We start from the raw sequence: 12935 nt of genomic DNA, 5'->3' as shown, positions 1-12935 counted from the left end.
AAAGGGAATAGGTCAGTATGAATAATCATTAACCAACAATTGCTGCTAGTTCCTTGTGTGCAGAGCATTGCTAAAGGTACACCTCATCCAATAAAAGGGATATACTTATATAACTTGACTAAAAAAACACAAATGTTTCATAAACTGAATCTTATTTTCTACTGAATTATATCATTAACTTGATTTTCATTTATAACTTACCTTCAACAAGCTGTGACCCCCCCCAAGTTTGATCACCTCTACCCTTCTAGTCAGATACCTAATGAACTGTAAATTAACATTGGAAAACCTAACCTAAAAAAAGAACCACTGAGGAGTGTTGAAAAAGTAAGAATTATTTCTTATGAGTCCTGAAAATGAGCTTCTCCTATTAAATCTCAAGCCAACAGAATTTTTTAAAGACATAAAAAGAGCTCTAATGTAAAATTGGTTACTCAGAGTGAATTTCCAGACTTGTAATAGTATTTATTCGATAAACTCCAAAGGATTGGTATTATATGTCCTTGTAATAAAATTCAATCTTTCAATCCTTGGATTTTCTTAAATAACATGTCTACATGACCTTTTAAAAAAGCTACTTAAAGTGATAACCCAATTGGCCCTGGGCTATTTCCAACACAAAGGCAACTAAAAAAATGTATCAACTCATTCCAGAATTCAGAATTCAGTGAGTTAGAATTTCAATCTATTCCAATTTTGTTAGCCTTAGACTACAAAGACTAGGGTCATTCTAGGAAGACTAAAAGGTAAATACAACATTTTGGATTATCTCTGAAATCAATGGTGTGTCTTTGAAGTTTTACTGGCTGTGGTAGATGTACTTACCTAGTCACAATTCTTCCTTCCCTCCCTACTCTTGCCATCATTTCCCTATGGGTGGAATATACTTCCGATCTAATTGCTTTGGGTTTTACCGTGTGATTTGCTTTGACCAGTGGAATGTGAACAGAAGAGTGGATGTTCTGAACTGAGGCTTTAAGACAGTCGAAGTGTTTCCACTCACCCTATGCAGTCCTGCTATTATCCAAGAGAAGAGCATGCCCTGGGCAGTCACTGTTCTTTCAGCCAAACCCCACAATGACAGACACACTGGAAGCCAACCAAACCAAACCGTGGTCGAGAGTGACTACAATCAATCTACAGACCCATGAGCAAGAAATACATCTGTTAAGTAAACCTCTGAAATCTTGAGGTTCTTTGCTGCCACAGTAAAAGCTAATACAGTGTTCAACAATAAAAGAGTTCAAGGTATTATTCTTTGGTACCACTCTGTTCCAAATTAAAATTTCCAGGTCCATTCTCCAAAATAGTATGTGAAACCAACAAGTTTTTTCATGTCTGGATGTACCAGGCACTGGCCAAACATCTATCTGACAACTTGATATCTTCTGTGTTAAATCTCATCTGAAGATGTATCCAGTCATCTAGGATTAATAATTCTTGAAGCTCCTCTGCTAAAACAAGAGTACCTGGAAGACAGAATCTGTATCTGATTTACCCACCCCTACAGCACCTAAAATAGTTTTTTGCACGTACTAGCCATTTGATAAATGACTCTCTATTCCAACGCACAGTTACCAGTGCTTTCTCTTACTGTCCATATCCCAAAATGAACTCCTGAGTCACAAAACTATTCATATATTTGAAATGGCAGAAATGACTAGATGTGATCTTTCAACCTGAATACATAAGAGAACTAAAGTACCATGCAACAAATGATACTCAAGACTGATAACCTACGCCAATAAGAATTCCTTCTAAATGGCACATAGATTCCTTTAATGAATATTAAGATTTAGAATAGATGGCCAGGTGACAAATCTCATGTGCTACACTCAAACATGCAGCAGAGATGCGTCAGCATTCATGGGTATAATTCCAAGGAAGGTTCCACAAAGGGACTCTTCAGCTCCTTCACTGGGCACTGTTCTGTCCTGTCTCTGTTTATCACTGGTCCTATGGTCCAGTCTGTCTCCTGCTCAGGGTCAAATTTTCTCCATCATCCTCTCTCACACAACTGAGCTATGTTATTTTCTTTCCTCTTTTTCTCCACTGTTTTCTTCTTTTTTGCCTCTTGCTTTTTCTGCCTTTCTTTCATGCTTTTAAGCCTTGGTACAAGAAGACATCACCATGTATCCAGAGTACTCCTTCTGTTCACAACAAATCAACCAACTGCCATATATTAGGTGTAATTTTAATGCCTCAGAGTCAATAAAAACAGATGTGTTCCTTGCAGGATGCTCAGGGACTTCCAGAGATCTCCATACATCCTGCCAGCTATTTAGTATTTGCATCATTAGAGAAATTTGAAGACAAGGATTTTTTTCACAATTTTGTCCAAAATTCTGCTGAACCACATCAACTAAACACATTCAGTTCATCAAAGCTGTACAATAGCAAAGATCTCTTCAAATATGTGGAATGAATTAATCACCATATCTCATTATAGCAATTTCTGCTCCTAAATAATTTTAAGTATGATTTAGCGGTATCTAATGAAAATATAAATAAATTATCTATGATACTTAGAAGTAGTCTAAAATTCCTAAAATATAGGCCCAATCGTAATAAACATACATTTTTCCTTTCTTCCCAGAATATCCTTTCCCCTTTTGTTCCAAAAATAGCACTCTCCCTTCTTCTCAGATGTGTCACCGTTTCCTCACTGTGAAATCCCACAGAACAGTGTGAGTCAAATATATGCTGTCATTTTCTTCCTCCACTATGGCCAGAGGTGTACAGCTACCTAAAGCTGGGCCAGTCATGGCACCTAACCTTCTGGCAAAAGTTGATCTATATTTGCATGGATATGAGCATATGACCCAAGGTGAAGCAATCCCAGTCATACCCCAAGATTTTTCAAAGTGAAACGAAGGCAAGAAGAATGATCTCCCTCAAGCAGTGAGGAAACTAGGCATCCAAAGGCATGAGAACTGCCAGCAGCCCTGCGCCCTGCACTGAGAAGAAACCCGGTCATAGAGAACTAAGCCAAGATGCAGACAGAAGCAGACGCTGAAACAGAAAAGACTGAGCACCTTGGCAGCATCAGGTCCCTGGTTCCAGTTGTCCTGGATGATTGCCACACTCCTGCTTTCCTCCTAGGTACATAATAAGCCTTCCAAGAAATTCCCCTATAGATCTAAGTCAATTCACGCTGTTTTTCTGTAACCAGTAGCCAAGGAAACTCTACATAATATACCAAACATTGCAAGGTACACATTTGACTTCTTGAGGGTAGGGTCTAGGAATACTGAATGAAATTCTAATGTATCTGCCACAAACTTAGTATTTAGTCAATAAACCTGGCATTTAAGAATGCAATTATTTAACACCTTCTTCACTTGGTAAGCCTTGTCTCTGCATAAGATGGTCAGTTTCTTGTGATTTTTAGTGAATTTCCTCTTAGCACAAGCCAGGAACGTAGGTATTCAGTGGGTATACACCAGGCCAAAAAACATGAAGATTGTGACACTATGACTGTCATGTGATCCTCTGAAAGATCATCAGACCCAAGGTAAGGAGGTTTTGTGTTCTGGAAAAATCCATCTCAGGATAGTGATGGTCAGTCGTGTAGCAAGACAACACTAATAAAATTAGAGAAAATCATCACTCACATGATTATTTGTTACCAAAAGATACGTATCTATTGATGGGTTCAAAGGGATCCAAGGTACCAAAAAGGAATTTGGGTGGCTGTGGAGTAGGCAGTTTTCATCTCAAATGAAGGATCTGACTCAAAAGCTCAGCAAAGATAACTTTAGCTTTCCCTAAGAAATGGGTCTAAGATGAGGCTGCTAGGAATTCAAAATTAATGAGGCAGGAAATGTAAAATCCAATCTATGTTAAATGTGTTAAACTGCATTTAGGAATAAAGCCATTCAGGATATACACGTGTAAATACCTTTTCCTATTTTTGCTGTACCTGTGCAATACAGTATTTTTGTATTCAAAGTAAATGACCAGTTTGTCTGGGGCTGGTGACTCACTCCAGAGGGTACCTGAGAGACAGGGTTGAGCTAGAAGCCCCTCCCCAAGAAGGCCCTGACCGTTCTCAAATGGTGGAAGCAGATGTAAATATTCAGACAGCCCTGATTCAGAACCTCGGCTTCACCCAAAGAACACACACTCTAAGGATCTCACAGACCCCAAAACTCAGGAAGAGACATAATTTTTCAGTACAATAATTACAATTTTAAAAAGTAAATTCATTCTAACTCCTCAAAACTGATGTCTACTCTCTTAACAAATTCTAAGATTAAAAAACAAAAGTAAACAGGTTACTCTGTATAATTTTAAGCTCTTAGAAGCTTATACATTCATTTCATGTATTTGTTTTATGCACCTACTCAGCACAATGTATGAACTTAATACATGCTAATAACAAAAGAAAACAGATCATATTACAAATTCCTGGGCATATATCCAGAAAAGATGAAAATTCTAATTCAAAAAGATATATGCACACCAATGTTCATAGCAGCACTATATACAAAAGCCAAGACATGGAAAAAACCCAAATACTCATCAAGAGACAATTGGTTTAAGAAGAATATTACTCAGCCATAAAAAAAATATATTGTCATTTGCAGCAACATGGATGGACCTACAGAATATCATACTAAGTCATATCATCGTAAGCCAGACAAAGAAAGAAAAACATGTTATGATATCACTTACATATAGAATCTAAAAAATAATACAAATCAATTTATATACAAAACAGAAGTAGACTCAAAGACATAGAAAATAAACTTGTGGTTACCAAAGGGAAAAGGGAAGGATGGAGGGATAAATTATGAGTATGAGATTAATAGATACAAACTATTATATATAAAATAGATAAGCAACAAGGACCTATTGCATAGCATAGGGAACTATATTCAATATTTTGTAATAAACTATAATGGAAAATAATCTAAAAAAAATACGTTATAACAGAATCACTTCACTGTATACCTGAAACTAACACAATATTATAAGTCAACTAATTAACTAAATCAACTAATTTTAATAACTAAATCCTAATTCAAGTAAAAAAAGAAAAAAGTCATATTACAAAAATGCAAATTCTTCTTAATTGAATAAACTTATTTAAACAGCTAGGTTCTAGACACCAATTTTAGCATAAAGCTTCCTCAAAGTTATTCCAGAAGATTATTTGCATATAATTTTTGGAAATCTCCACTCCAAAGTTCTTTCAATATAAATTGCATTTCAACCTTTTCAATCAGCAACATGCCTAAAGAACATGCTGGAAGATCAGAGATCAATGTTCTCGATTTTTTTTATCTATCAGAAGTGTGTGTGTATATGAGTGCATGTATGTACACATCTGCATGTATGTGTATACATATATATATATATATATATATATATATATATATATATATCAATAGAGTAGCTATATTTGACCCAAATCCACCCTGCAACTGTACTAATAATTCAATTTTAAAAGGATATTTAAGTATGGATTCAAATATGGATAACTTAAAAATCTTAAACAGTCAGGCCATATTCACAAAAATGGCATCATTTAGTAAAATTTCTTTAGAATCTCCATTTATAATTCTTAAAAAAAAACTATAGATATAAAGAACCATTTGAGAATTATTTTTATTCACCTCTGTTCTGATTATAATGTAACTGCATTAGAAGACCTATTAAAGAAATTTAGTATAGTTAAATTTCAGTTCAAAGCCGTTTAAAAACTTTCAGTTCCCAGCAGAGAGATAATGTACAGAAATCTCAGTTCTAGTGTTTGAGAAACAAGGAAGCGTGTGCTCTAAAGAATGAAGTCGTATTAGCCTTCACCTGCATTGATGCTCCTTCTACTCTTGCCACGCAGGCAACCCGATCCAGGAAGGTCACTGCCACAGGCACTGCCACAAAGAAGCCTTTACAAAAGGCCTTGAGGTACCTTTTCACCCAGCCTTGAGAGTGTGCCATACCTAAAAACACAAAGAAAACAAATACAATATTAGCCTCAAAAAAGGTAAAAAAAAAAAAAAAAAAAGAGTTAAGAAAAAGCAACCTCATCTCAATATATAACACACTCACCCCTGTAACCACTGGAATAAATTTGACTTAAAATCCCAAAGGCAAATACATTAACTCAGGTTAATTATTTTCTGTATCTCAAGTCTACTTGATAACTTCAATGGAAAATCTCTCCTCACAAAGCGGTAAGTTAGAAAAAAAAATAAGCATTCTAAAAATAAATTCTTTCTTGTTGTTGACTATTATGGTGGAGATGCTCCTTAAACCCCTGATATCTGTTCTCTTCTGCAATAACGGAAGCTTAGTGGGCAACATGACTTCCCAGCCTCCCTCAGCCTCTCTTCCTGCTAAGTTTCACCACAGGACTAAGTTTGACATGAAAAGCCAAAAATAGAAAAGAAACATAAGAAAGGAAGGAAAAAAATTAAGAAATATAGTCATGAAGAAAAAGAGGGAGAGGGAGGGAGAAAATAAGTAAATAGTAAAAAGAAAAGAAAAAAAAACTATAGTCAAATTCTGTCCAGATACTCATTTCTGAAGATTTTATCCAGTGAACTATATAACTTAATCCTGAAATGAGAAGCAAGAGAAATGTGGAGAAATGTGTTACTACCTATACAACACGTAAATTGTTGTAGTTAGGGGACCCATGTCTCCACTTCACACTTTATTTTGAAGGAATTTCTCCTTTTAAAGACACATTACAAGCAGGGTCACATGGTAATGAGGAACACACAGTCTTCTAACCCTGACAGAGCAAAAGAATTCTCCAGAGTTATTAATGTGGACAATGACTTCCAATCTTTTTTGACCATGCCCTACATTAAGAATTACATTTTATAGCAACTGAGTACTCACTCATACGCACACATACATACACACAGACACACTCACATTACAGCAAATAAGAATTGAAAAGATTCTCACAACAATACTTAGTTATACTATATAATAGACTATAATTTCAGTCTGTTCTACTTCTTGAGTAGGACTAGATAGATATAGGGAGACCAGACTATTCCAGTGGTTCAGGATAAGAGATGATGGTAAGATGGATTAGGGTGGTGGTGGTGGAGATGGACCAAAATGGGCAGACTCAACATACATACTTTGGAGGTTAAACTGACAGGATTGGAAATGGATGGGCAAAGGTGAGGAAGAGAAGAGATAAGAGAAGAAAGTGTCAAGAGGTAGGTGTGACCTATCAAAGCACTGTTATTTTGTCATTTCCTTGGATTACATTTCAAAGTGCTAAAAACATGCTCAAGAATTTTTTTTTATTGAAGTATAGTTCATTTACTATGCTGTGTTAGTTTCTGGTGTACAGCAAAGTGATTCAGTTATACATACATATATTCTTTCTCATTATAGATTATTATAAGCTATTGAATATGGCCCCCTGTGCTATACAGTAGTACCTTGTTACCTATTTTGTATATAGTAGTTTGTATTTGTTAATCCCAAACTCCTAATTTATCCCTCCCCTCACCTTTCCCCTTTGGTAACCATAAGTTTGTTTTCTATGTCTGTGATACTCATAAACAAGTATAAATAAGTTTATTTGCGCTTTATAAATAAGTTCATTTGTGTCTTTTTTTACATTACACATATCAGTAATAACACATGATATTTGTATTTGTCTGTCTGACTTACTTCATTCAGTATGATAGTCTCTAGGTCCATCCATGTTGTTGCAAATGGCATTATTTCTTTTTTATGGCTGAGTAGTATTTCAATGTGTATATATACCACAACTTCTTTATCCAATCATCTGTCAAAGGACATTTAGGTTGTTTCCATATCTTGGCTATTGTAAATAGTGCTGCTATGAACATGGGGATGCATGCATCTTTTCAAATTAGGGTTTTCTCTGGATATATGCCCAGGAGTGAGAAGAGGGAACCCTCCTACACTGTTGGTGGGAATGTAATTTTGTGCAGCCACTATGGAAAACAGTATGGAGATTCCTTAAAAAAAAAAAACCTAAAAATAGATTTACCACGTACATAATTTAATTCTGCAAACTTCTATTCAATCCTACTAAGTACAAGGCCATAGTAGGGTGCTAGGGATACAGGAGTAAAAAGCAGACATGGTCCTTGCTCTCAAGGAGTTATAATATGCCAGGGAAGACTGCTCTTACACAAATATTTGCAATGGAAATGAGCATTAAAAAGGGCCAATGTCCCTAGGGCATGGGAACATGGAGCAAGGGAGTCTATCCACCAGAAATTGATAAGGGAAGGTCTTGTAAAGGAAATGGCATTTGAAGTGAGACCTGGACACTTCAGGCAAAAGAAGCAGCATGTATGAAGGTCCGGGAGCAAAATAAAACATGAGTATTTACAAAACTAAAAGTTCAATTTGGATGGAGTATATACAAACTTTATTATGCTAATTTAAAATTTTTAATTCAGCAAATATTTATTTATCGACTGCTAAACACCAATGCTAAGGGCAGAGGACATAAAGATAGCTAAATATACAGTATAATATCACTTAAAAACTCTCCCTAAACAATATATTTTCTATATAAATGTATGCACATAAAAGTATTTAAAATAGAGTATTATTTATAATACAATTTTAATCACTTAATAAACACCCACGTCACTTGAATAATTATTAAAGTATAGATAAAGACAGAAAAAGGCAAGCTTATCAAAATGCTAAGAATAGTTAATTCTAGACATTGTGAAAGTAGATATTAAAAAAGAAAGATGGTCCCAAGAACTCACTTTAACATATAGATACTATGGGGTAAAGCTAGTCTTGGTCGCTTTCCCATCACAGTAAACAAACCACATTTTCTCAGTGCAGTCTCTCTGCTGCTCCAAGTAGAATATTTGTGCACCAATCAATATATTATCACTGGCTGCAATTCTTTCATGTAGCCAATGCAGGCTATGACAGAATATTACATGCTTTTGAAAATATCTTGAGAGTTTGAAGAGCCTTAGATTGCTACCTTTCTACTCACCCATAGTAAGCACTTCAGTTCAAACAAGAAAAAAATGCTGACAATTCATATTACAACCAACCTGACCACGTGACTATTTTAAGTTATTAATAAACTGGCTTTAAACACACAAACCTACACTTGCTTAAATATATTTTAATGATCAAGTCAAACAGGCTTAGACAACCAAAGGATTTAGACTCAAAAAAAAAAAAAGAAAAGAAAGAAAAAGAAAGGATAGGACAAATACAAATAGAAAAACATGCTTCAATACATCTGTAGCTCTTAGAATAAAAGTAGCAAACCCATGACAGAATGAAAATATAGTAAGTGACCTCTTTGCTATTTTTTGTGCCCTGCATACAAGGACCTTCACTAAATAACCAGGGATACCAGCAGGATAGAAAGTAGGAAAGGTTTCAAATAGGATGGTGTCACAGTGCTCCCAGTTATAAGGCAGCATGCATGATTATAATGTAAATTAAGGGGGGGGGAATTAATGTAAGTTGCATTAAATTCAGATTCTCAGAATTTTGAGCCTCAACTTGTTTCCAATATATATTGTTCCTCCATTCAGTCACTGTGGCCCCCAGGAAGGAGCATGGTGATGAGAGTCAGGGGCCTTGAGGTGTCATTCTCTCTCTGTCTATAACTAGCTGCTTCTCTTTGATCAAATCACTTCTGGGCCTCAGTTTCCTCATCTGCAACAAGAAAGAGGTTGGATTCAATTTCTAAGATCCTTTCTAGGGCCGACATTCTATATTCCTATACATTTTTCAATTGTTTCTCCAGGACTTGGGCAGATATTAAAATAACGAAATCCCTTAGGTTATTACTGACTAAAAAGGGACATGACGTTGCCTTTCAGATTTGAGACTTTAAGTGCTGAAAGGAAAAAAGACTTCACTTTTATTAAACTAGCTAGAATGGGAAGCAGAGAGGAAGCTGGAATTAGTGCAAGTTATTAAAAGAACACTGTAAATACAGGTAAAGACCTGAAAGCCATTATCCTTTTACTTGTCACTTTCACAAGCCTATTGCTGACCAGGGCACTGCTGCCGTCTCCTGTACAAGTCAGGACAAGTATTCTTCTACTGAGAGATTCTCAAAGAGCATGTGGGAAGTGTGACAATCAGAAGGTGTACAGATTCTGCCCCAAGCCAAGGGGAAAAATAAAAGTCACCTTGCAAAGAAGTACTCACTATTTTCAGAGGCTCAGAAGAAAACTCTCAGTACAATCCTAACCTACCTAAATTGTGAAAGACACCTCTGCCTCATGATAATAAAACACTTTTAGAAGCTCCTAACTATCATTAAAATACCAAAGCCATACATAAATGAAGAAATGAACATTACATTTCTATGTCAAGTCATATCAAATAAGATGTTTAAAGTTCTATGGCATTTACATTTTGTTAATATTAATTTTCTTTCATATTTTCTTTCATATAAAGAATCATTGGGATGATCTGGTCTTTTGTTCACACCTGAAATGTTTAAAACTACCATACTAAGAAGCACCTAGTGTCCGCTTTCTCTGAGAAAATTTCCTTTAATCAATAATAATGTGCTACTAAAATCATCCCCAGCAAAAAGGGAATAATTTTTATCAGTAATCTCATTCTTCTAGCAACCACACAAGTCATTTAGGTTCAAAAATTGCTCCTGAGAAAATTATTGCTTAAGTAGTAGGCACACCTGGTTCATTGCTGAAGTACATAAACTGAGAATACTTTTAAATAAGCTTTCAGATCCAGTTGAAATCATATTTGCCACTCAATATACAGCACCTGCGAGTGAGTTTTTTGATGATACTGACTTCAACCACATAATGACCTGCACCCTAAATGCCCTTCTTTCCTCTCACAACTTGTTATGGTTTGATCATGCATGAATTTATCTAAAATAATTCCTAAACTTGCATAGATTTTAGCTTATACAAACTCACTGATCACTCATCCGTAGCAACCAGGCGAATAAATACACCTTAAGCCATCCTAATTATAAAAACTATTTTAAAATTGTGTGGGAGGTTTGAAGGTAAGAGGAAAATAATAAATTACAAAGTAGTATCTTATATAAAATGTAACCTTTCAGTCATAAAAATCAGCCTGCACATTTGGATAACCAAATCAAGATTTTACTTATAAACTCAAACTATATTTCAAACTATGAATATCAGAGAATATAAAAGCAGTGATCCAAGTAAATCTGTCACCCAATTCCTGACTCAGTCAACATATATTTATTGGTCACCTATTATGTAACTGTGCTAAGGGGTACATAATTCAGAACCAGGCAGGCATGGTCCTTGGCCACACAGAGCTTGCATTTCCATGCATTCTCCATGAAGTGCCCAGTCTGTGCTAGCCACTATGCTGAGATACCAAAGGTAAAAAGGCACAGTCAGTCACGGCTCCTTCCCAAAGGACTTATGACAAGATCACAAGAAATGAGTACATAACCACACATGATCGGGCTACCCTCCTCCATGGATCTCTCCAGGAGCTCCTGGTCCCAATAACCTCACTCTGCAAACAGAGCCTAACAATGTGCACTAGGAGGCAGGAGGCATTAGGATACATTTGAACTGAATCAAGGGGAAAATAACAACTGATGAACTAGAACAATTTTGATTCCACTGGAAGCAGATCTGGGAAAGGAATCAATGGATACCAATCCAAAAACAAAATTTTCAGAACCATCCTTCTCCTTCAGATTAGAAATAAACAATACATTATAAAAATAGATCATTCGTAATCTTTAGAATGTGAACTCCAGCATCAAATTTTTTTTAACTTGTGTGACTTAACAGTTCTCACTCAAAAATTATCAGCAAAGACAAGATGGCAAGAATAAATAAAAAATGAAGAAAGACTAGCCAAAAATAATAAAAGGGAGAAATGTAATAGGGTTAGACATAAAGTGAATCATGTTCTGGTAAAGATACCTAATTTTAAAAGTTTACATCGGTAGACTGATGAAGGTAAGGGTCCTCTATCTTGAACTAAAACTGCTTCTTTGACAGAGATAATTATAATTCTCTATTGGTAGAGTGATGAGCATCTGGATAGTTAAAGAAGAGAGGTTAAAATGGATTTATTCAATTTTAAGTCAGAAATATTTAAAAGCAAATGAATTCCAAGGGCATGTTCAACTACAACTGGTGTAGATAGAAAACACTACCAGAAATCAACTAGAATATGCAAATTCTTAAAGGCCGCCTGAGTTTTGGGGAAGAACTCCTTCAGTTTGCAAACCTCATGCATTTATGCCCAACTCTCCCTCTGCCTCAGTGGAAGAGGAGCACTCCCTGTGTCAAAGGTGAGGCCAAGGGTGCTCTGCAGAGGCAGCGTCAACAAAGAGGGAGACTCAGTGGAAAGCTGATGGGCCCTGAATTCAACAGACTTCAGGTCAAATCATGATTCAGTGATGTGACTTTGGACAAATTATTCCATCTTCCTGAGCCACAATTTTTTCCTGTGAGAAATTTTGCGGGGTGTTTTGGAGATTCAAAATATTCATATGTGTGGGGTTTTCTAAGTAAGCATTTGTATGAAAAAAAAAACCCACCAGTAAAACTAGCATCTGAATATACTATGTGTAATTTATTAGAGAACAATGGCTAGATCATCAAATAAAAGGTATTTCTTCAGATAAAAGCATTAACCATGTCTAAAGAAGAGGACTAGCAATAACAAATAAAAAAAAAAAAGGACAACAGACTTAAGGACATCCATTACATATAATAAAACTGAAAAAGCCCATCTTCTAAATAATGGGACACCTAATAACCAAAGAGAGAGTTTTTTTCTGCTTTGAGCCTAATCTTATTCTAAGACTTGATGAGTTAAGGACTATCACATTTCCTGATATTGGCCAATTAACAATATTATGAAGTGCCAACACCAGCATTGTCTTGGTGTTCTAAGAATTTGTCTAAGCAGAATAAAAGAAAAATATGACTTAGTTACAAAAT

At 35.6% G+C, this 12935-nt stretch overlaps 1 protein-coding gene across 19 annotated transcripts in view; it reads right to left on the bottom strand.

The window, feature by feature from the left end:
* The window catches only part of IMMP2L (inner mitochondrial membrane peptidase subunit 2), a 937771-nt gene that overhangs the window by 898445 nt on the left and 26391 nt on the right, over positions 1 to 12935 (bottom strand). For all 19 annotated transcript variants that reach the window (XR_012508114.1, XM_074367202.1, XM_074367215.1 and 16 more), the window contains one exon: positions 5812 to 5948. Coding sequence is in view for 18 of the 19 variants with exons in the window: in XM_074367202.1 (XP_074223303.1) it covers positions 5812 to 5946 (135 nt within the window). In the remaining variant the exon portion in view is untranslated. The remainder of the gene's footprint in view (positions 1 to 5811; positions 5949 to 12935) is intronic.

The sequence above is a fragment of the Camelus bactrianus genome, chromosome 7, assembly GCF_048773025.1.
Source record: "Camelus bactrianus isolate YW-2024 breed Bactrian camel chromosome 7, ASM4877302v1, whole genome shotgun sequence".
Taxonomy (NCBI): domain Eukaryota; kingdom Metazoa; phylum Chordata; class Mammalia; order Artiodactyla; family Camelidae; genus Camelus; species Camelus bactrianus.
Note: the sequence above shows the minus strand (reverse complement) of the source record. Positions and strands in the feature narration are given on the sequence as shown.